Below are 24,289 nucleotides of genomic sequence, written 5' to 3'. Positions count from 1 at the left end.
CAAGTTTACATCCTGTGTCCTTTCATTGTCTGCCTATATTTCTGTCATTCAGGATTTTTTCACCACAAACCACCGAACATCAAGAAGCTCTGAATATCCTAAAGTTCCCCCAAAATATCATTACAGTTATGTGCCATTCCTATGAATAGATGAGTTCATTTCTAAAGTTTGGATCATTTAAGTCATCTTGAGTACTGACCTTTATAGTAACTGAAATTCAAGCAACTGGTGTGAAGCTGCTATCCTTATTCAGATACATATATGTGAACCACAGGTAATCTCATGACCAAATGGGGATAAGGAACTGGAATTCACTTACTTTGAGATAATGAATTTGATATTGGACATCGTTTATTCAGTTTTTCAATTACTGCAGAAAACTCAGCATTCTCTTGGTTTAGTGTGGAATAATTGGACAGCAGTTTGGTGAGATATGCAGACAGGTTGGAATAGAGAGACTGCAGGCTGGTAAGGTTCATCTGCAGAGTTTTCTGGTACTCTGAGAGGTTGCTGTGCTCTCTGTTTAAAATGTCATATTGCCTTCTCAGCTGCATCAGATGTTGCTCATTGATAGAATAGTTCTGTTTCATTTCATTAACAGCACCTTTGTCCTTGAATGGAGTCAAATCTGAGGGAAGTGAGACATTGTATTATGGTTAACTCCAAGAATGATGTGTCATTATCATCAGACTAACCTATGAATACACTCGATAATCGATATATTTGTATACCTTGTTTTCCTTTTAGGCTATTTTTTAATGGAACATACTTTGAAAATTACTAAAAAAAGTAAAGAGTGATTCATGACAACAGGAACATGGCAAATGCATTACATTCTGCAAAAGTGGAAATCACGAAGATGTTAGTTCCCAGTTTAATTTTCATCGTTGTGTGAAAGTCTATTGTGGTTTCGTTTACTTTTTAAAAAAATGTTCAGAATAAAAATACAAACCAAGATGTAAGTGTAAAATACATTCCAGACACATAATGTAAAAAAGAATGATGCTCATGGAGGATTCCTGCTGTCTCTAAATAAACTTTCCCAGCCTGGGCCCTATTCTAAAGACTACACACATATGTCCACTCTTGTGCAGTAATGAAGTTGGACATCCCTAAGCTGCTTATCTCCTGTGACTTTGATCTTGCCTGTGTTCTGATTTAGTGTTTTCGACCCTCCAGATTCTTGGATTGAGTAGATTTTTCCTAATGTTAATATTTTTACCATTATATTGGTGACATCATTACTAGCGTATGATACCAGCCCTGTTTTCTAATGTATTTTTGTCGTGACATCATTATGGCATAACTTTGTGACTGCTTCTGCATGATGGCAGTCATGTTATTTATGGTTGTTATGCTTGCTGCCAGTTATGTCAGGAGAGATAAAGAGTTATTACTCCCTGCCTATTTAAGATGTTTTCCGTTGAGATCCCAAACTTCTGGATTCACAAACCAATTTTAACAAAAATGAGCTATTAAATTTATTTAGAAACACAGTTTTGCTTGGCCTTTTTGATTTTGTTGATTAAGATTTTTAGATTTTATTTTGGCTTGACGTTTATATATTCTTTTTTAGGACTCTTAATTACTTTGGCTCATTTTTGACTTTAAATTAATCCACTAATCTACATTGAGACAACTCTGATGCCAATTTCAACAGCTTAGACTCGTCTTGGGGTCTCTCCTATCTTCTTCAGCTCTCATTTATAAAGGACAGCTAACCAAATCAGTCGGATTTTGAGCCTTATCATTAATACAAGATCTGTCATAATGAGTCATTTTTAATTATTCTATGTCAAATTACACTATGTAGAGAGATTTGAAGTGAGTACGGCAAAAAAGCAGCACATCAGCAGAATACACAGGAGGCTACCTCACAATCCCATCAGCATCAAGGCCAAATTAAAGATACTTACTGTAAATGGCCAACAAGACAATGGAAGCCAATAGGGAACCACAAAGGAACAACAGAAATTTCAGAAGACAGGCTTTCATTTTTAAATTTGAAGGATGCTCTGATGCTCCTGAAAGAGGGAAAAGAAAAAGAATAGATGCCAGTGAGTACTGTGTTAAGTAGAATGGCACTAGGACATTTTATCTCAAAGATCTCACCTTCTTTTGCTGGGATGTCGTTTTTGGCCCGTTTCCATTTTAAACTGCTGTAGGGGTCACTCTCTACTTCACTTTTAATGGGCTGGCAGGTGCCTAAAACAGGACAATTGTTAGATGTATTGGGTGAAGAGCCCTGCTTAGTAGTAACATAAATAAAAGTAGTTACAGCAGTAGTATTAGTAGCAGTAATAGTAATAGTACCTGTAATGGTGATAGTGGTATTAGTAGCGATAATGGTAACAGCAGTTGTAGTACTGTTGTTAGTTGTAGTACCTGCTGTGTTAGTAGTGTGGTGGACAGCTGGTGTCCATGACCGACCAGGACACCCCTTTGTTATATGCTCAGGGGGAGCAGCCATGGACTGTGTAATACCTCCCTCTGGACGTTAGATGGCCGGCCTCCTGGGTTGGAGCGGTGTCGCAGGGCTCATTGGGAATTGGAGTTGGGTGAAGCCCTGTTGGGTCCCGGAGGCACTGCCAGGGGATGCTGCAGCTGGAACTCCTGAGCCCTTATGTGTAGTGTTTTCACCACACCTGGAAGTGCAGTTGGAACTCGGCAATCAAGCACCTGGAGCACTTCCAGGTGAACTATAAAAGGGGCAAACAGACACCACTTCGAGAGGAGGAGGACGAGGTTGCCTGGGAGGAGTGGAGGAGGAAGAAGAAAACAGTGCTTTGCTTTGTGTTGGTGTTAATTTGCTGTGCTTGGGACTGTGTACTGCCTGTGGAACACGGGGAAGACGTGCGCCCACATGCGAAGAAAAATAAATAGTTTATTTTAAGTGCGCCTCTGTGTCCAGTCTGTGTCGGGTCAGATGCCAATATAGTGCCTTACACAGTAGCTGCAGTAGAAGTAGCAACAGCAGCAGCAATGGTAATGGTAACAGTAGTGGAACTGGTGATAGTAACACAGTTGATAAAAGCACTGGTAGTAGTAGTTAGTAATAGCAATAGTAATAGTATTGTTAGTTAAAGAAGCTGTAATGGTAGTGGAAATACTTGCAGTAGCAATCATATTTGGTAAAAGTATTGGAGAAGGTAGCGTAGTAGTTGGGCAATGTTGATTGATACCAGGGTTCGTAGTAGATGAAGTGGAAATTGTGGTACTGTAGAATTTTACAAAAATTTAAATGGGTTATTCAGTCCAACAAAGCTTGCCAGTCCCATCTACTTAAATCCCCTGAAATAACATCAAGTCTAGTTTTAAAGGTCCCAAGCATCTTACTGTATGCCATACTTCTTGGTAAGTTCTTCCACATGTCTATGGTATTCTCTGTGAAGAAAACATTTCTAAAGTTTGTGCAAAATTCATCCTTAACAAATTTCCAAATTTTAAAGTAAACAGTTTTGAGCAATTGTACAAATTCCCTTAACAATTTCATGTACTTTATGTCTCCTCTTAACCTCCTAAAAAAATGAAATGAAATTAAAAAGATTATTTTCTGCATAGGGACCTCCAGACAAAATCCAGGTGTCCTCACTAAGATCCATCATCCAGCAATAGAAGACCTGTTTTTAAATTCTGTTTTACATAAACATCAACCTTCCATTGTTTTGGTCTGATGTTCTGTCTATTCGTCTTAAAAATGTGTATCCCTCTATATTATTTTCAGCCAGGTTTCTGTTATTACTATGATATCATAATTATGCTCAGCTACATACAACATTCACTCACTTGACTTATTTTTGATACTTCTAGCATTAAGGCAAGCTATTTATAATATGTTAATAATTTTACTTTTCAGCTTAACGTTTAGGTTAGAATTTTTGTTACAAATGCATATTTGTTTTTATGCCATTTTTCCCTTCATGTACAGTTTCAAACCTGGCCTGTTCTAAACATCCTGCTCCCTCATTCCCTAGTTTAAACAATGCTTGACCAAGTAACTCATACACCTTCCCAGCACTGGTAGTGTGTTGCCATGAATTTAAAAGTATTATTCACTATTGTAAGCTTAGTTTTATAGTGCATTTTTGTGTACTTTATGGTCTTTGCTGCCACCTATAGCACATGAGTTGTAATAACAGTGATTATTCCTAACCCAGCCACAGGGGATGCACAAACCAGTGTGTTTCTTCATGCCAATCCCAAGCTCAGATAAATGAGGAGGGTTATGCCAGGAAAGGCATCCGGTGCCAAATCAATATGTGGACAACAATACAAATTTTCATACCGGATCGGTCGAGCCCTGGGTTAACAACAACCGCCACCAGTACTGTTAGCCAACACGGTGCTGGCAGAAATTGGGCTACTGTTGGCTGAAGAAGGCATATCCTAACTGGATATGTATGGGTAAATAAAGAAGTTATGACTATGAAGGAAGACTTTGCTGTAGTTTTTACACACTCTGTTTTCCTTTCAGATTTAGCATTCATCCCAGGAGCATTCATTGCTTGTTTTTTTCACAATGAGAATTTCCGTAAATGTCAGTACAAGAAAAGCCAAGCCTTGTCTGCCTCAGTGGAATGTCCCACTAGGACAGTATAGGTAGGCATATTAGTAGTAGTCATAGTAGTAGCAGTAATAGTTGTGGTAGAGTTGAAACAGGTTTTTTTTTAATTACCTGCATATTATGAGTATTGCACTACTTAATATCTTGTTTCTTCCATTTTACCTCTGCACTTTCTGTTACCCGTACAACTTGCTATGGATTACTGTATATGTCCTCTCCTTGTCTCTTAATTCACTTTCTGCAAACAGAATGGCAAGAATTTGACTAAACCTTCAAGCTTATGAAACACAAATGTGCATCTTAAAAGCCTCAGCACATTTTCCACATGTTCTGGAGCTATCTTCTTATATAATATGCTACAGTGGCAGTCCGTTTGACTGTCCAGGATTTTAAATCACCTGTAGCTCACAAACCATTTGACCTGATATTTGGTACGCAAATATACTATGTGATAATTTGTATTACTTTTTTTATTTTTATTTTATTTTATTGTAGAATCGACTCTCGGCAGCAGGGTGGCCGTGCGGCACATGCGCACAGGAGCCGTTCTCATCCCTACCACCTTTGCCATCTCTTCCTCTGCCTCTTCATATCTTAAATCATTCTTGAGGCACATTGAATACTCAAGTGCCAGTTTAAGAAAAATGCACTAAGTAATTGCAACACAAAAACCGACTTAATCAGTTTTAACGTGAAAAGATGCTGACAGAAGAAGAGAAGAAGCGGGCCACTAGGGTGGAGAAAAGAAGAGCTGGTCAGGAAGCAGCAATCGCATCAACCTCTGAGCAAACAAATGTTAAACGTACAGAGAAAGAATACTAAATGTCAAGTGTATTCACTTCATATCGTGCTGTCTGCCGCTACTGGCACTCCTATATTTTGATACTTGTCTCTTATGTTGATGTGGGTTTATGAATGTTCCTTTTCCTCTTTGTACCTTTCTCCTTCTGGATCTCTCTTGCCTCTCCAGCAGAGGTCCTTCCTATGGGAACTATAACAGCCAAATTGATGCTAACTTCTTGCTAGAGAGAGATTGATTCTTTACTTCTAAACTAATGCATATTTTCTATGTATAGGTTACTGCTCCTCAAACTATTAACACTAAAGATTAAAGTTTCTAACAATACTGAGTAGTCTGAGTAGGCTCCATCTATCATTGGTTGTCCTCATTGTCCCAGTCTAGTATTTACATTTTGTTTCAGTTTTAGCTATCATTTTTTTTAAGTTCACCTTAATTTAGGACCCACATCAACTGTTAAACATTTTTTAAGTAGAGATTTTTCCCTCTTCTTTTGACTTGGTTTTTCCCCAGTGTAGCACTTAAATGGTTGAGGTGTTAATAGCTACAGGTGGGCCTCCAGAAACAAAGATCCCACTTATCTGACCTCCATAATGTCTGCCACTTAAATATATAAGTAATTTTTGAATTTACATTTCAGGCTAAACAAAACAGTAAGAAAGTGCTGTGTTGTGTCCTATGACATTATAAATTACCCATTGCCCATTACTAAGTTCAGAAGAAAATATTTTAACAGTGTGCTGGAAAATCTTTACAGACAGCACTGAAAGATGGCCATCTCAAAGAGTCTGGAGAGGGGAGATGAGTGGCTAGGAGCAGACTGGGGGGAAGTTGGATGTTTTGAGTGGCTACAACCCATAGGAAAGGACCGAGAGTGCATTATTTAAATCATACGAGACTTTCTTCAGAAATGAATAAGCCACAATCTCATACAGGCATTAATACTGGTCTGTAGGAGACATCTTCTTAGTGAAGATGAAAAGTGTAATGTAAAGTACTGATACTGCGATAATAAGAAGTTGGGAACAGCATAAGCCAGACGGGTCTTTCTACCAGTTCATGTCAGTTAAGGATTTGTCTTTTGTCAGCTGTAAAAAGGGGAAGGTAAAATCATCGGCCTTGTTACGATTAATGGATGGAATTTTGCTGTATTAAATTGTTAAATAAACTAGTCATTATTGGGATGATCTTGTTGCAGTTCAACCAGGGGTAACTGTCAGCTATCCAAAATGTACAAGGACCAAAGACAGATTGGCAGGTGTTTTAAAACAAAGTTTCTATTTAGACTTCAACACTGAACAAAACACTTCAGTTGTCTTTGACAAATAAAGTTTAAGTGTTGTGGGATAAGAACGGGCATCCCGGCCAGGGAGAAGCACAGGTTATTATCTAGACAGGAGGCCCGAGAAGAACATTATATGGGTTGGCTGGCTGGGAAGAAGGATAACTCTGTGCCTAGCCAGTATAAAATAAGGGAAGCATCAGTGGAGGCCAGAACTTGGGAGTGGTTCCATCCCACATGCACTAGGTGGCAGTGGTCCTTATATGACAATCCACTTGGGACACCTACAAGAGTGCCAGGGAAATGGAGTACTGAACTGCAGCCCTGTAATTGTCCCTTGGGATCGACAGAGGGTGTTGTCAGGGGAGGACCACTCTACTTTGTCTGTGGCCCAGAAGTGCTTCAGGTGCTCCATGACCTTCTTCTGGCAGCACTTCCAGATGTGGCGGAAGTGTAGCAACCAAGGGTTAAACAATCGTCCAGGCACTCCCTGGCAGTGGCAACGGGCCTCAGCAGGGGGGGCTGCCCTGTAGGGTGCAGGGGGAGATAATGTCCTGGATAAGCTCTCTCCCCCAGTCCTTCCAGTACAGATGCATCCCAGCCAGGCAAGGGCCCTGGCTGTATTCCACAGTGTGTATATATCACAAAAGTGATGACTTTGTGGTTTATGCTTTCAGACTAAATATTAGAATGTAATGTATATTTGTGCCTAACGGATAAAATTCTCCATATTTTCCACAGATTCAGAATACAATTTCAATATTCAGCCTACGGGACTCCTCCAGTTGTCATGGACTATTCCGCACACTGACCACAAACCTATTAATAAACAACCTGCCAGCCCCAGACCCAGGCAGAAAAAAAATATTATCATCTGAACAACAATAAGTCAATAAAAACACTGATATCTTGAAATGTTTCATTGTTATTATATTAACAACAAAACAGTTTTCCTCCAAAGTTTAGTCACTGAAAAAACTTTGAGTAGTTTCTGACTTCAGCAGAAAGGCAGGCAAGTTTAAATTTAATGTTTTTTGGGAGTTGGAGGGCAAACCACAAAATGTAGGCTACACCAGTGGGCCATGTGAAGTCTGCATGTTTTGCCTATGCTTGTACCAGTTTTGCTGCTTCATCTCAAACATGCACAGATTAGGTTAGCTGCTTACTTTATTTAGGTGTGTGAGCTCAGGATTCCTGTTTAGGGCACTCAGTACTGATGGCAAAAGTGAGTTTGATAATGAGTGGATATATCAGAGCTTCTGAGATAAAAGTTGATGGTAATACCTTTAAACTTGAACGTGAAAGACACACACACACACACACACTCCACACTGCAGCCATGGATATCATTCAAAAATCAGGCTTTGCCACAGTTCTAGCCAGTTGGCAAATGGTACCATCTCTTTCAAGCTGGTACAGGCACAGAAGGTTAAATATTCATGTTTTTGCTGAACTTACCAGCTTCAGTTTCCTCCTTTTGTGTTTCCTGGCTATTTGCTGCTTTGACTTCTGCGTAGATGACTTCATCTCTCTGGTCTGTTTAAAACAGATGCACAAATAGATAATCAGTAGACTTGATATGAACAATTCCTCTCATTCATATGGGCTTCAATTAATTATTTCTATGAATGCTTTAAAGCAGGAGTCTCCAAACTTTTTTTCCCCTGAGAGCTACTTTTACAAAATTAAAACGGCGGAGAGCTACTCATGTTTTCTAACTTTTATTCTCATAGCTTATTTCAACCCAAACAAACTGAATAAGTTTGTTTTGCCTGAACATTTACAAAATGATGGTGTCCAGAACTCACATTTTGCATTAAAACATCACAAAAAATATTTAGTTCACCTGCAAGTGCATTCTGTATGTCTGTATGCATTTTCTAATGTATCTCACACTATTGTATTAATACATTAATGCTGTCAAAACAAAACAATGCAATTACAAATACACAGATGTGACTTATTCATTTGTCATTTTGTTCCATGTCACTGTTTCACTTCACAAGAGTATTCACATATCCAGTTGCATGTGTCATGTGTTTTTAGTTAGTCAGATGACTCAAACAAAGAGGTGTAGTGGAGTGTAGCCACTTAGGTTCACTCTTCTGGAGTCATTTTAATGTTCATCTCTCAGTCTTGTTCTGAACTTTGATTTCATGACATTCATGTTAAGACTCACAGGGGTATGGAGACCCAAACAGAGCAGATATTTTCAGAGCTGTTTGGTGAAGATTCTTATAGTTATCTGGCTCTACTAAGCTCCAGAAGTGCTGAGAATGCTGTTGAGACTTTAACTGATAGATAGATAGATAGATAGATAGATAGATAGATAGATAGATAGATAGATAGATAGATAGATAGATAGATAGATAGATAGATAGATAGATAGATAGATACTTTATTAATCCCAAGGGGAAATTCACATTTATTAATCCCAAGGGGAAACTGCACATTATTTTGAAGGTTTACTAATATATAAAATATAAAATCCAATGTCTCTCTGTCTGTATGTCTGTCCGCTTTTTACGAGAGAACTACTTAACGGATTTAGATCGGGTTTTTTTCTATAATTTACTTGAACATTCCGGTTGATTTTGTGACTTCTCCCATTTCGCAGTGTATCATAGTTCACTTATGGTTTCGCTTTATTTGCGCGAATCTGAGATTCTTGCAACGGGCCGAGGGGATGGGACTTCCTCACTCACTTGCCAGTGTTTGATATTTAAAATAAAGTGTTACTTAGGTATTGATAAGTTTGAGTCCAGATATTCTCTTAAATGTATGCCACATTGAAAAGAGATTGCAGTTCAGATTGTGGATCATATGATTTTTTGGAAATATCGCCCACCCCTAATTTGACTAATCAAGTTTTCAAATTTATGTAGGATTCATTAACCCTTTGCCGAGCTATTTGGAAAGGGGTTTGGTCAGATTAGATATTTAACACACCAGCCATTTTAGCACACATAGCACTGATCTTAGTCTGTTTGTCATAAATTCTAAGAAATGTTTTACAATCCTGCTATCACTGGACTGTGGCTGTCACCTGTGAGATCAAGCGGGTCTCTCATTGTCAGCCACTCCAGCCACAAATCAAGGGCGGCCATGAATCTTAAGAGGTGCCTCAGCTTCCTTTTTGTACTATCATACTCTAAATTGAGAAAGATGGCCTAAAAAAGCTCATATTTTTTAACCTCCTGACATCACTAAACATTTGATCTTGTTACCAAAAGTGCTGTTTTTGTGCTTACTGAAAGATCTACAGAGTGATTTCAGATACTGTTATTTCCAAAACATGTACAAAATGCTGCATGAATCAGAAACAGATGACACTATGATTAGAGCTGCTGACTCACAGCTCCAGGTGATTGGGTTCAGATCCATTTACATTAGAATAGATTGGAATAGATAAACGTTATTAATCCAATGGGGAAATTTAGATGCATACAGTAGCAGAAACATAAAAAACCAGGATTCAGACTCACTCTGTAGATATGTCAAAATGAACTTCACAAAAACACTGAATTGCCTGCTAGCAGTGGGCAGTAAAGATTCCCAGAGGTGCTTCTTAGCATACAGTGGTGGAAAGAGCTTTTGGCTAAAAGTGCTTCAGGAGGTTGTCTCCTGGAGCTGCCAATGGTGTCCAATTTTTCCACTATCCTCTTTTCCACCACACTTTTCCGTGTTCACCGTCACTTTCTGGGTGGGGTTTGCCTTTTCACTTTGTAACACTAGGACTTTTGTTCAGATACTCGAAATTCCCCTACAATCTGCAGGTGTGTGGCTTAGGCTAGTTGGAAACTCATAATTGGTTACCTTGTGTTCATGTGGTCCGTACTAGACTGGAACCACCTCAGGAAAGGCTCCTACTTTTTTACCAGATTATTGCCAGGATAGGTGCCAGGTCTGTGCAACCCTTAAAACTGGATTAATCAGGTTCAGTAAATGCAGGAATGAATAGATTTAGAGGGGATGGATTAGATTAGGCAGCAGTGGCAGTGCTGCTGCCTTGCAGTAAGGAGAATGGAGTTCATAGTGGCGATCCCTGTGTGGAGTTTGCCAGTCTCCCAGTGGCCATGTAGGTTTTATTATGGTGCTCCGCTTTCCTCCTATAGTCTATAGACATGCAGGTTAAGTGAATTGCTGTTGCTAAATTGGCCCATGATGAGTCCATTTGTGTGTGTGTGTGTGTGTGTGTGCGCGTGTGCATGCGTGTATGTGTGCGCTCACAATCTGGTGGGCACCAGTCCAGGTGTTGTTCCTGCTTTGAACCTGATGCTTGCTGGATTAGGCTCCGGCTGCACCACAACTATGCCCTGGATAAGCACATTTAGCTTTAGAGGAAACAATACAAGTGTGCCTACCTGGGGTCTTTTTCACACCTCATTACTTATTCCTCAGTCAGACATTAATGCGTCAATGCTCTCCTGTTTAATTAATCTTGAAATTTACCTAGAATCATTTTTATCTCCATTTTTCTCTTTTAGGTCAAACTGCCAGTGAACTGCGAGTAACATTCTGTGCTTTGTGTTTTGGGAAAATAATAATGATGGCAAGTTCTTCTTTTACAGTTGGCGTTTACCATTTTACTATTTTCCAGATGCGTCAAGTCATTATTTTAAATTCTGCCATTCAAATCCCATTTTCAGAAGCTTTGTTCTAATTATCAGGCAATAAAGCACCTGAATATGAAAGAGTCTTGCTTTGTAATCGTCATTTTTTTAAGCCATGCAATCATTAAACATTCCTGACTTCCTCTTTATGATGAAGCAGATTATAAGAGAAAGTTGTCAGCCTTCACGACGTGGCTGTCAGAAGATTTATTGCGACACTTTATTTTATTTATTGCTTCATGTAGGATGCATTCTTGCTTAAGTCGGTGTTGTCCCATTTCAGTGGCTGAAGGAAATGTAACAACCTCTTAGCAGATCAAATGATTGCACAGCAGGTCGCATTTCTAGCGTGGATTTCCCCCTCCTTATACTTTTAGGTTTGTAACAGATGCTTTCACATGTGCTTTGCTCTCTTTATGATGCCAGGGTCCGATGAAAAGCTTTTCTATGGAAAATACAAGAGCAACAAGAAAGCCTTTCTAAAATCCCTTAAACAATATGATCAATCTTTCACCACAGATATTATTTTATTAGTGAAGTCCACTGCCTTGTTTGGTTTTGTTGGGAGGCTGGTATGCCAAAAAAAAATATGAAAAAAGCTTGTGCTTTACGATGCTATCCACAATGGCTGTGTATACTGTGCTCATAGCTTACCGCAGCTTGCCTTGTCAATGCTACCTGTGATATTTTAGGGTCTATGCAAAACCCATAAAAATAGGAAGTTAATTGCAAATCTTTTTAAAATTGCTTAATACAATTCAGGCTTGTGGGAGGCAGGAGCCTAACCTGTCTACGTCTGGGAAAAGACAGGAATCAATGCTGACAGTAGTGCCAGTGTGGGATACTGGAGTTCATGATATTCAATGGTCCTTTATAGAGTATGTGAGCACTGAAGTCGGAAAACAACGGAAGAACATAAACCCAATTAAAAAAATAATTTCTTTATTCTTAATTCTTGGTGAGTAGAGAGAATGTGAGACTGCCTCTTTCCAACTCAGTCGACTGATTTGGGTTTTAGCAGAATACCTAAAGTAAAAACGTTCTCTCTTTTATATCCTAGAAAAGAAAAAAAAACCTCTAGCAGTTCATTCCGAGGTTATACATAGCTTAAGGTTAAATCTTAATTTATGACATACTGGAGTGTCCTAAAACATGAAACAAACAGCAATTTGCATTCCTAAGGAATACACCCTTCTAATTATACACACTTAGAATCAATTTAAACATTCTTAGAGTCCATAAAGATCTTACATTCTTCATCAGAGGTCAGCATTTCTTATAAATGATAAAAGTTAGTCCCTTAATGCTGTACACACAGCCCAACTCCTTTTCTGCATAAATCAGGAACAAATCATATAGCTCTCTGCAGCATGATCAACTCAAAACACAGTCCTTGATATCTGTGAGTTAAGTAATAATGTTTTCTCTTCCTCAAGTATGATGTATAGTTTGGTACAAATTATATCAATATGTTTATTGATATACTAGTTTAGCAAGGAACATTATACTACTACACTTTTTTATCTAATTAAATAAGCTTATAAATTGTTTCTACATCTATTTTTATATTCGCCATGCAGCTGAACCAACATTCACAAAATTGTGCATGTCCATTAGCGTTGTCCCAATAAAAATATTGGCCATGTAGCGCATTGGGGTGAAGGCTTGTAATCAAAGGGGTGGTGCAGCCCAAAAACAAGTGCCAACGTGGGAGTTAAGTTCTCATCAGGCAGCTGGAGTGTGCTGGGGCTGATGGGAGGACATTGTTATCATTGCACACAAACCTTTCTATTGGTCAAAGCAGAATCTCTTCTATGACCGCAGGCACAGCATTTTTGTCTTGACTAATCTGGATAACAATTTTATTGTTTTGCTGAATTCCAGCTTTTGTTTAAGAGTAGAACTTTTATTTAAGAGTACATCTTTTTATCTCATTGCTAGCTAAGTTTAGCTCTGTTGAATTTTCAAAAGATTGTTTTTCCCCTTTGATTTCTGCCTTGTCAACACCAGATACTTTGGCTAATTATTAATGAAAAATATTTAGAAGGATATAAAAAATAAGTTAGCCATCTTTGCATTATAAAATTTTACATATCAGGTCTCGGCATTTAAATCTCTGGAATGATGTTTCTGTTGATACTAGAGAAGCAATTAAGTCAAGGCTAAAAGCAGATTATTTTGGCATTGCGTACACCTATTAGACCCACAGATTAGTTTGTTTTACATACCCCTTTACACTTTTTAACTACTTATGTTAATTGCTATTTTAATTGCCATTAAGGAGGCTAAACGTACAGTGCAGCTCAACTCAAGATTTTTTACTCATATTTGAAACAGATTTGATGTGAACAGAAGAAAAAAAAAATGGAATAACAAATGTTTGTTGGTTATAAATGACTTTTAAATGTGGTATTAAATCTAATACAACCAGATGTGACTTGAACGGGACCATTTGAATCTGAATTCTATGGAAACGTACATCGTCAACTCAACATCCCTAGGGTCATCTGGCAGCACCTTTTATATTCTGTAGACAAATAGACAGACCCTTGAGTTGCCAACAAGTTGAAGAGGCTTGTTAATGTGTTTCTCCAGCTAATACAGCTTACATTCTACAGGAGTGATCCTCAAGCTTATATTTTTTAAATGCAGTCTTGTGGTCAGACATTAATGCAAATGATCAAATGCCCCCCTTGATATTCTGAAATTCAACTGCTTTGCATCAAAACTCTCCACACACAACTCACTCCCACCAGTCCTTGTTCCTCTTTTGTGACCACAGGTTTTTATGTTCAGATCTACACTCACAGCAACAGCTATAATTTTTGTTTTCTGTTTTTCTTACTTTATAAGATGATCAATACACAGATGGTCTGCTCTATAAACAATTTCCACAGCCTGCTGTCAGTGTTTAATTTGTCTAATGAGTTTATTTTTATTAATTTTCCATTTTCAGCACATTCAGTAAAGATACCTGTACACACTCATATCCAATTTAGATAGTTTGTAAAACTAATTTGAACAATCAAATTAAAAAAATTGACAAAAACTGGAATTGAGTCATTTTTAGCTGTAATGTGAATATAGTGTTTATATTTTCCATTGTTTTCTCCTATAGACATCTATGACCTGTCTTAGATGGAACTATTGTTTGTGTGATGATCCATTCCATAATGCTTGGACTGTCCAAATTTGGACTCAAAACAACCATAGATACATTTAACTTAATTTGTATACTTTTGTAAATATCACATCATGTGTTTCTTTTTTTCAACATTATGCTTTATATTTATGTTGTATTTCTTTTTATACAATAGTTATAATTATTCTATAATTCATTGGGTTCATAAGTGGAAGAGCGTAATATAATGAGTTTAAACTGAAGTGAACTGAATTAAAATGAAATCCTCTATCAACTTCCAGACAATGTTCAGAAGCCATTAAGAAGGCGTACAGAATTTTAGGCTATATAGTGCCCTGACGTTTAGAGGAATAGTCCAAAATGGTTATGCTGAAGATTTATAATGCACTGGTGAGATCTCATCTCAAGTACTATGTGCAGTTTTGGTCTCTGGGACACTGGAAAAAGTCCAGAGAAGAACAATTAGGCTCATTCCAGGGCTACAGGGTTTGAGTTTTGAGGAAAGACTACAGAACTCAGTCTCGTTAGTTTAAGCAAAAGAAGATTAGGAGGAGACATGATTGAAGTGTTTAAAATTATGAAGGAAATTAGTACAGTGGATCGAGACGGTTATTTTAAAATGGGAGAAGCAAAACCACGGGGACACAGCTGGAAAACTTGTTAAGGGTAAATTTTGCCCAAACATTAGGAAGTTTTCTTTGCACAGAGAACCACAGACACATAGAATAAGCTACCTAGTAGTGTAGTGGAGAATAGGACTTTCGGTACCTACATAACGCAACTTGATGTTATTTTGGAGGAATTAAAGGGATAGGATTGGCAAGCTTTGTTGTGCTGAAAGGTCTGTCTTGGTCTAAATCTTTCTAATGTTCTAAAATAAAATAAATAATAATTATCTGGTCTTCACAAAATCCTAAATTTGGTGTATCTGACAACCAGCATATGACAAATTTTCTTTGTCATTATTTATTCAGCAAAATATTAGCCAAATATGTAAAAACAATGTGTTGCAACCTGACTTAGCTGATTTGACTAACTTGTCAGGCTCAACTAAAACTGAATCATAATTAGTCAAGAAAATGGTGCAATGCTTTGCTTGTTGTTTCAATGAGACTATAAGCAAAGAGTGGAGGTGTGCCAATCTGAATTTTATAGCTCGCTCAATACACAGAATGTTTTATACAATCAACCAGCCAACTTGAGTTTAAATGCCAATTTCAGTGCAAGCCTGGTGAAAGAGGTGGTGAACAAATTCCGTCTGTAAGAGCAATTGAACACAACAAAGAAGAAAGAAACAGTTCAGTGAAACTCAACTAAAATCAGAATTTCTTCAGCCATTTCATTAAACACCTTCGCTAGTAAATACAAAATATTCAATTTACTAATGTTGGAGCCATCAGAATGAATGGCCTAGCAGCTATCTGCAGCAACTGCCTATTTCACTTATGTACTCAATGCTGCTTTCAGTAAGTAATGATGCTACAATGTCATCCTTCAACAGTAACCTTCAATAACAGAAACATAGTTCATGTGTTTATACTGATGTGGGAAACCACTGTAAGCCATACACTTAAATAACGCTCCTATGGAACCATTTCTATTAACATGATGTAGCATTTATTAAAGTCTGTCACACTGTCTTATGCTGCTGAATGTCTTAAGGAAAGATCCATCTAGTGGAAACTGATTTGAGGAAGGTTGTTTGAACTGAAGGTCCACATTTGGCTCTGAAACCTTACAACTACAAAAATATTTAATTGCAAACTTTGCAGTCAGATATTTGATTCTTTCTGAGGAGGTTAAAGGTCAATCAATAAATGATCACTTTAGAGAGATGTTCAATTAAATGGTGCACCACTAGAAATAACATTCCCAAGAAGCATTAAAGACAAAAACAAACTTCAATCTGCTCATTGTGAACTCTAAGGAGTCTTTGTGGACCCAAACTAAGAGTGCAGGTAATGACCAAAAATGTATTTTATTATAAGGGAGGGATCTGCACAAATTTTAAAAGAATAGAGCCTAAAGTTCAATGGGTCTACCTGTACGTTAAAGGAACCATGTGTACCTCGTGAGGTAGCTAGTGTTCTTACCCACATGAACAACACAACCATTACAACTTGTCTAGTACTCACCCACCATTCTCTGTAAAGATTATTGACATCCTCCGTTCTGGCAAGTCCTTGTCACTGACTCCACTCTAGATGCCAAGATCACCAGATTTCTAACCCAAACCCAAGACCACCACCATTACAACTGCATGAACTAATTTTAGGGATCAGGTGAATTGAATAAAGGCTCTGATGATGTGTGCCTAGACGTCTCTTTGATAACCCCAGTTTCTTCTGTGTTCCCAACTCAAAGTACTACTTCAAGGGCCAGGTGGCTACAAGATGGTTGTCCCTCTAATTAGTAACCCTTCTGTTGCTTTGGAATGGATTAGGGAACTAGTTGTTCTTTAATAATATAGATCTAAAGTTACTGTCTTAAGAAATCTTTCCCTGGTACCCATGACATTATATAAAGGACCAACACTCCCTCTTGGTAAGCCAAAAAGTCAATATGCCTATTTCCACAGGATGTTCTACTTTTATTCTCAGACCCTTGCAAAATTGTATGGCTGTCTAATATTATACTCAGTATTGTCAGTGTATACAGTTCCAGTACCAACAAATAATGGCAAGTCATACAAAGATTTAGAAGTCCTCTGCTGAGATGTTAGAAACTGTCAGAAGGATGATCATCTCAGCATCACTCGACCAATCAGGCAATTATGGTAGTGTGGGTAGATGAAAGCCATGGCTGAGTAAAATGTATATGACAGTTTAAAGGACTCTGAGAGCACAAGGAAGAAAATTCTCTTGTCTCATGAGACAAAAACTGAAGTCTTTGGGCAGAACTCCAAGTAGTATATGCAAAATACCATTTCTACAGTTAAGTAAAGTGTTAGTAGCATCATGCTATGGGGTTACAGGGACAGGGAGGTCAGAACTGATTGAAGGATGAATGCAGCCAAAACCTGCTCTGGAGTGCACGTGACCTCAGACTGGGGCAATGGTTTACTTTTGAGTACAACAATGACCCAAAGTTTACAGTCAAAGAAAATGCTAGAGTGGCTTTGGACAAGTCATTGACTGTCCTTGAATGGCACACCCAAACCCAAGACTTAAACACCACAGAAGATCTGAAGTGAGGCCTAAAGATTGCAGTTTATAGACACTACCCATCTAATCTAACAGAGCATGAGAGGATCTACCAGGAGTACTGGAATAACTTGTCCAAGTATGGCTGTGCAAAGCTTATAGAGACTTTACCCGAGAAGACTTGAAGCTGTAATTACTGCCAATGAGCCTTCTACAACTTACTTATTTAAGTGCCTGAATACTTAAGTGAGAGATTTCATCTTGTAATTTTCAATAAATTTGCAACCTTTCTAAATCCATGTTTTCACCCTGACATTATAGGTTATTGAGTGTAGATTGATGGGCAAAAATGGAGAATTTATTCCTTTAAAATTAAATCTACAACACAGTAAAGTGTACAGAAAGTGAAAAGGATCCACTGTATGCTTAAAGACTGTACATGAAAATGAGTAGATATCATGAAGGACTACTAGTCAGGCATGGTTACCAATTCCTAAAGCTGACAAGACATTGACATCAGTGATTGCTGATTAGGAATACATGGCAATGTTTTAATGTTGGCACAATCAAATACCAACTCTTTAAACAAAGTAGAAGAAATGACTGACTGTTGTTAATTTAACAGAGATAGCAATTACTGTAGGTGACCAAAAGCAAATATCCATATGTAAGGTTGGCTAGAGATGCATTTTAGTGGCCAATCGTTCTCACACAAACGGCTGCTTAGTGCTACCCAGAGACTGACTGTAATATGTCATACTGATCAGACACAGATATTGGATCCACAAATATGCCTTACTGACCACCTTACTGACCTCACTGAGTCATCAGTCATCAGAGATTTGTGTTGAGATTTGTGCTGATCAAGCACAGACAAAATGAACTAACACACTTGAGAGATTCCAAAGGACTGAAAAATGGCAACTATCATCCAAAGCTTAACATGCATCACAGGAAAATTAATGGAAGGAATTATTAAGCATAAGATTGAGCAATAACTGGCAAAGACAGGAGTTATTAGAAACAGTCAGCAAAGGGTTCAGAAGGTTGTGTTTTACTAATATGCTGGAATTCTATGAGGAGGCTACAAAATGATACAATCAAAGTGGAGCATGTGATATTATTTATCTTGACTTTCAGAAACTATTTGATAAGGTTCTGCATGAGAAGTTGGGCATCAAACTTAAAGTGGAAGTTCAGGGTTTTGTTTTTAGATGGCTGCAGAATTGGCTCAGACACAGGAAGCAGAGGGTGATGGTGTGAGGAACCAAATGAGAATTGTCTGACATTAAGAGTGCTGTCCAGAAGGGGTCAATGCTAAGGCTGCGGCTATTTTTAATATATCGTATATAAATAATTTAGATATGTATATAAGTAACAAACTGGTTAAGTTTGCTGATTATACCAAGATAGGTGGATTAGCAGATAATTTGGAATCCGTTATATCATTACAGAAGAACTTGGAAAGTATACGGGCTTGGGCAGATTTGTGGCAGATGAAATTTAATGTCAGTAAATGTAAAATATTACACATGGGAAGTAAAAATAATAGGTTTGAATACACAATGGGCAGTTGGAAAATTGAGAGTTACCCTTTATGAGAAGGATTTAAGAATGAATGTGGACTCTATGCTATCGACATCCCGACAGTGTTCAGAAGCCATTAAGAATTCAAATAGAATCTCAGTTTACTGCTGCCAAAGAGATAGGATCCAACACAGAAAACTAAATTTCTCCATTTAAACAACCCGAAAGCTCAAGAGCAACAGAGGCCTGGCTATGAAGTGAAAGGACTAGGAAACTTCAAATAGTGGTTTGTGACATTTTGAAATATGGTCAGAAAACCACAGTCCAAGTTCATAGCTGAGAGCTGGAAATATGATGTTTCTGCTAAATTCTTATCTACTTGTGATAATCATCAAGGAATATTATTTACTGCTTATTATAGCACCCTAAGGTTAGGACATGCTGAGCACACATATTCCACAAGAAGAGTGTATGGTTAGAAGTTTCTGGTATAGAATCCTCCTACAAGCAAGGCTTTGTTAGATTTATTTAATTCAATATAACAAGCACACAACCAAAAAAATGCTGACCTCTTGTAGCCTCTGTATCCTGTTCCTCTTGTTTTCTTGGCTGCCGGTTCTTCTGAGAGAAGTTTACTGATGCATAAAGGACATCATCGGCCATCCTGTAGTGAGTGTAACAACAGAGGTGATGATGATGATGAGTATCTGATGAATGGCCTAAGACTGGCCATAAACATCAATGAAGCACTGCTTTATATTGAAGCTTTGTTGGTCATGTCATACTCAGTCCTCCATAATCCACAGTCTATCCCAACACCACATTCCATAACACAAGAAAAAGTCCTGGACTGGCTGTCAGTGCATTGTAGGGGCCATACACATATGAATGGAGAAATATTTTACATGAACAAATAAATAAAGTTTTACTTTAAGAAACAGTGTAGTACTTTCAGTACAGAGATTATATTCTGGAACTCAACAAGTTTAAGAGAATTATTTATCCAGGATAGTTTGATATAACAAAAGATACACCCTTAACAAACAATTATATATACTAATTAATCCAAGTGTCATAGGATGTCCAAGAACTATAAATACTCAAACTTTCAGTACTGTCTCAAGTAGGTCTGAAGCCTCCATTACGTAAAGGTGCTACGCTCCCTTGTTACTGGTTTAAATAAAGGAACCTTTGAATCATCCAGAACTTTGACTGATTATTTCATAAAGACAAAACACCTGTCAACAATCACATCGGGGCCAATTTGAAACTGACAAATGACTTGCACTTTTTTGGGGGTGTGAGTCCTAAACCTGAGTACCTGGGGGGAAAAACACAATGATGTATGGAGACGATGCAAAGAACATCCCAAAAATATCCAGACACGGGATTCAAACAAATGATTCATTAAGCTGCTGCACTAAGCACTAAGGTACTGCACCACATTTTATTATTAGTACAATTTATTCCAACAATACACTGAAAATAAAATTATATTCTCATTGCTGAAAAAACCATTGTATCTTAAGATGGGTGCATCCAGGCAGTGCAAATGAGACAAGAGCTGCAATAGTGCTCATATGTTTAACATGAAAATTAAAATTAGAAAGCTGAAAGAACCATTTAAATACATGTTAAACCATGTTTATCTTAGGTAGATAGATAGATAGATAGATAGATAGATAGATAGATAGATAGATAGATAGATAGATAGATAGATAGATAGATAGATAGATAGATAGTGTGAATTTTTATTTATCTACTTACGCGGCTTATGGCTGCTGACTAGAATAGGCTCTGGCCCCTTTGTGACCCCTTGTGGTATAGCAGGACCACAGCTCACGTCAAAGGCCAGGTTTAAATAAATAAGCACCGCGCTCGCGGCTTGGTGAGGGGGCGTGGTGGTCGTATGGCTGAAGCGGTTCTCGGGGCAATTCGCGATGTGGGCATTTCTCACCTAAGTGCACAGGTGGGAAACTGTCCACATCCATGATTGTTCCTGGGGCTGCTGATTTGGCACAGCTGCCATGCCCCCTTGATAAATAGAAGTGCGAGTCGGCTAAGGGAGAGGAAAGAGAAAAAGAAATGGAGGTTGTTGGAGAGCAGGAAGCAGTGTGGCGAGAGAGAGCCGGTGTGAGCGAGTGAGCGAGTGCTGGCTCGCAGGTAGGCAGCTGGAAGGTGAGCCCCAAGAAGGTTGTTTGGCCAACACTCAGTGGGGCCAGAAGGAAGCGGTCGCTCCAGCTGAGTGAGTAAGGAACTGGTGTGACCAGTTGAAGGACGACAGGCCACGTGAGGCCGCGAAGGCAGCGGGAGTCGGAAGGCTTGGTTGGTGAAGTCTTTGACGTGAGCGTCCTGGTCATCAAGTAAACCAAGTCTCGGTCTGGGATGAGTGCGCGACTGAAGCCAGGGATCGGGAGGCCTCCAGACCAGTCGAGCAGAGAAAAGTTCAGCTGCTGAGAGGGCGACTCCCCTGTTGAGAAGCCCAGACGGGAGAAGCAGGGGAGCTGCCAGGTAGAGAAGTCACCGGGCTTGTTTTAAAAAGACTGTTTCCTGCATTGTGTTTTAACTTCGTTTTTAAAAGGATTGTTTTTCTATTTATTCGTTTTAACCTCCACCATTTCACAACTGATTTTATGGATTATTTATTTGATGATGATTTTGGAAGACACTGCACTTTATTTATTTAATGACTTTTTGATGTTATTGGTTTCTAAATAAAAGCACTTTACACTTTTATACCATTCCCTTGCTTTGTTGTGCCTCACTGCTAAACTCATCGGTAACATTACTGACAGTGTAGGGTTCAAGGGCTCCTGGACAGACGATGGGAGCATGTAACCAACCCGCATTGTCACACCCTAATCTGGATCTGAATGTTTTCAAACTATATTAGTTTTACATAATAACAATAGCCTACCCATCCATCTTTTAAAAAAAAAAAAAACACCTTAAAGTAGCTTAGGGTTTAATGATCCTGACTTTGGGGAACAAAGAAGTAAAAAACAGCAGCCATACAGAAAATATGCAAAGCCCACACACTCTGAATACACCTGCTAATACTATTTATGTTAGATAATTAAATTAATTCTTGTATATTAAATAATTATTGCATATTAATTGATCAATTTCTTAAACACAATGTCAGGAGGAGCTGGAGCCTATCCCAATAGCACTTCTTAGAAGACAGGTACTAACCCAAAATAGGATGGATGACCATCACTGGGTACACCTAAGAATACACCCATTTTTACTAAGATTCGGCCAAATTAAAATCATTAGTCCATCTAATCTACACATTTGTGGGATTTGATTTGAAAATGAAGTACCTGAAGAAGACAAACATAGACATAAGAAGTACAAGCAGTGACCAGAATGGAAATCAAGCCCAGGTCCTGAAAGCTGTAAGCTGTAGCAGTGCTAAATTTTACACCTCAGTTGACTCATTTTGTTATAAGTAAAGTAACAGTTTAATAATTAGATTATTTAAAGATATTTCAAAAGCTCCAAACCTGTTGATGTTAGTCCCCTTCTCTCTTCTTTCAAAATGTTTATAGCTGTAGAGTCCACTAAATGATATGGTAAAACATACAGTTTGGTACAATTATTACTTCCCTAAATGTAGCTGGACACTTTGTTAGGCAAGCAGAGTATCAAGAAGGAAACAAGCTGGGCGGTGACAATAAAATGTTGCAAACTACAATACTAGAAGGAAAGAGTGTTGGTTTGTCACACTCAGACTGCTTCAATTGTATCTCCAGATTTGTCAAAGTCTCTCTTTCCTGTCTTATAGTAGATTGACTTACATCAGGAAAGGAACGGAAAAAAAAACTAGATCTGTCTGAAAGCACAGCACCTACAGCTTTCACATTAAACTGCAAGTCTTTGAAATGTTGAAGGAAACCTATCAGGAGTATAAGAAAAAGAAAAGAAAAGCAAAAAAATAATAAAATTTAGGGCCAGTACATTTACTACATGGATAATTAATGCAACACTTTTTAAAGTGAACATCATTAGAAATGCTTGGTAAATTCATACTGCAGTATGGGATAAGTAGGCAGGTACACTTGGAGCAATGCAGCACAGCTTTTAGTGCTAAATGTGATCTTAATCAGAATTAGAACCAGCTTAATTTTGCCAAGTTCTGCACATAAGTACAAGAACTGTGTTTACGTGTGTTTGACATTTATGCAATATTTTAAAATTCAGGCTGGGTTTGCATGTACAACAAGACCTATAATATACAAGGAAGGCAAAGGATATACACACACAGAAAAAAGAAATATCATGGAATGACCTTTAATTGGAATAAACTAAACTAAATTAAAATAAAATTCCTTTACGTGGTTATTCATTTATTTTTAAAAAGTGAATGAAGGTGGATGAAACACTGGGCTGTATTAGCCACATGGGAAATCAGGCAGGTGCCCAAAGCCATTGGTACCAAAACCCAAAATACAGAACAGTGGGTTTATGCTTCACACAATTTCCAAGCTTCTTGATGGTCGAGTCTACCAATGGGAACACAAAAAAGTCACATTAAATTAAACAAAAACCCTTGCAAAAATTTTTAAATAATAATTGTTAATTCCTCACTTGAATGCAGAATTGCTAGGCACCTGCTTTCTGTATGATGGTGGTGGCAATTAAGAAAATCAAGTGGACAGACATCAACTTAGGGGCAGGCATGCATTGCGTGATTTTCTCTAGGATTATGACATCAGGAGTTCAGGTACTCTCTCATACTTAATGACACAGTTGTATTGATGGCTGACCAGAAGCAGGCACACACTATGCAATGTTCAACAATTTTGCATAATTATGCAGTAGTTACAGTATGTTTTATGGTAACAACAACAACAACATTTATTTATATAGCACATTTTCACACAAATAATATAGCTCAAAGTGATTTACATGATGAAGAAAAGAAAAAAAAAGACAAAGTAAGAACTAAAATAAGACAACACAAATTAACATAGAATAAGGTCCGATGGCCAGGGAAGACAGAAAAAACAAACAAACAAAAAAAAAAAATCTCCAGACGGCTAGAGATAAAAAATAAAATCTGCAGGGATTCCAGATGATGAGACCACCCAGCCCCATCTGGGCATTCTACCTAACATAAATGAAACAGTCCTCTTTGTATTTAGGGTCCTCATGGAAGGACTTGATGATGATGGTCATGTAGACTTCTGGCTTTTAATCCATCAATGTAGGAA

The 24,289-nt window shown here is 38.1% G+C and overlaps 1 protein-coding gene across 1 annotated transcript in view; it reads right to left on the bottom strand.

The window, feature by feature from the left end:
* The window catches only part of LOC120528672 (low affinity immunoglobulin epsilon Fc receptor-like), a 28,985-nt gene extending 6,288 nt beyond the window's left edge, over positions 1-22,697 (bottom strand). The window contains exons 1-6 of the mRNA XM_039752835.1: positions 22,580-22,697; positions 19,640-19,734; positions 8,104-8,181; positions 2,113-2,205; positions 1,917-2,024; positions 320-628 (exon numbers count right to left, since the gene is read on the bottom strand). Of these exons, the coding sequence (XP_039608769.1) occupies positions 320-628; positions 1,917-2,024; positions 2,113-2,205; positions 8,104-8,181; positions 19,640-19,733 (682 nt within the window). The 5' untranslated portion in view covers position 19,734; positions 22,580-22,697. The remainder of the gene's footprint in view (positions 1-319; positions 629-1,916; positions 2,025-2,112; positions 2,206-8,103; positions 8,182-19,639; positions 19,735-22,579) is intronic.
* Between the last annotated feature and the right edge of the window lie 1,592 nt (positions 22,698-24,289).

This window comes from Polypterus senegalus, chromosome 4 (genome assembly GCF_016835505.1).
Source record: "Polypterus senegalus isolate Bchr_013 chromosome 4, ASM1683550v1, whole genome shotgun sequence".
Taxonomy (NCBI): domain Eukaryota; kingdom Metazoa; phylum Chordata; class Cladistia; order Polypteriformes; family Polypteridae; genus Polypterus; species Polypterus senegalus.
Note: the sequence above shows the minus strand (reverse complement) of the source record. Positions and strands in the feature narration are given on the sequence as shown.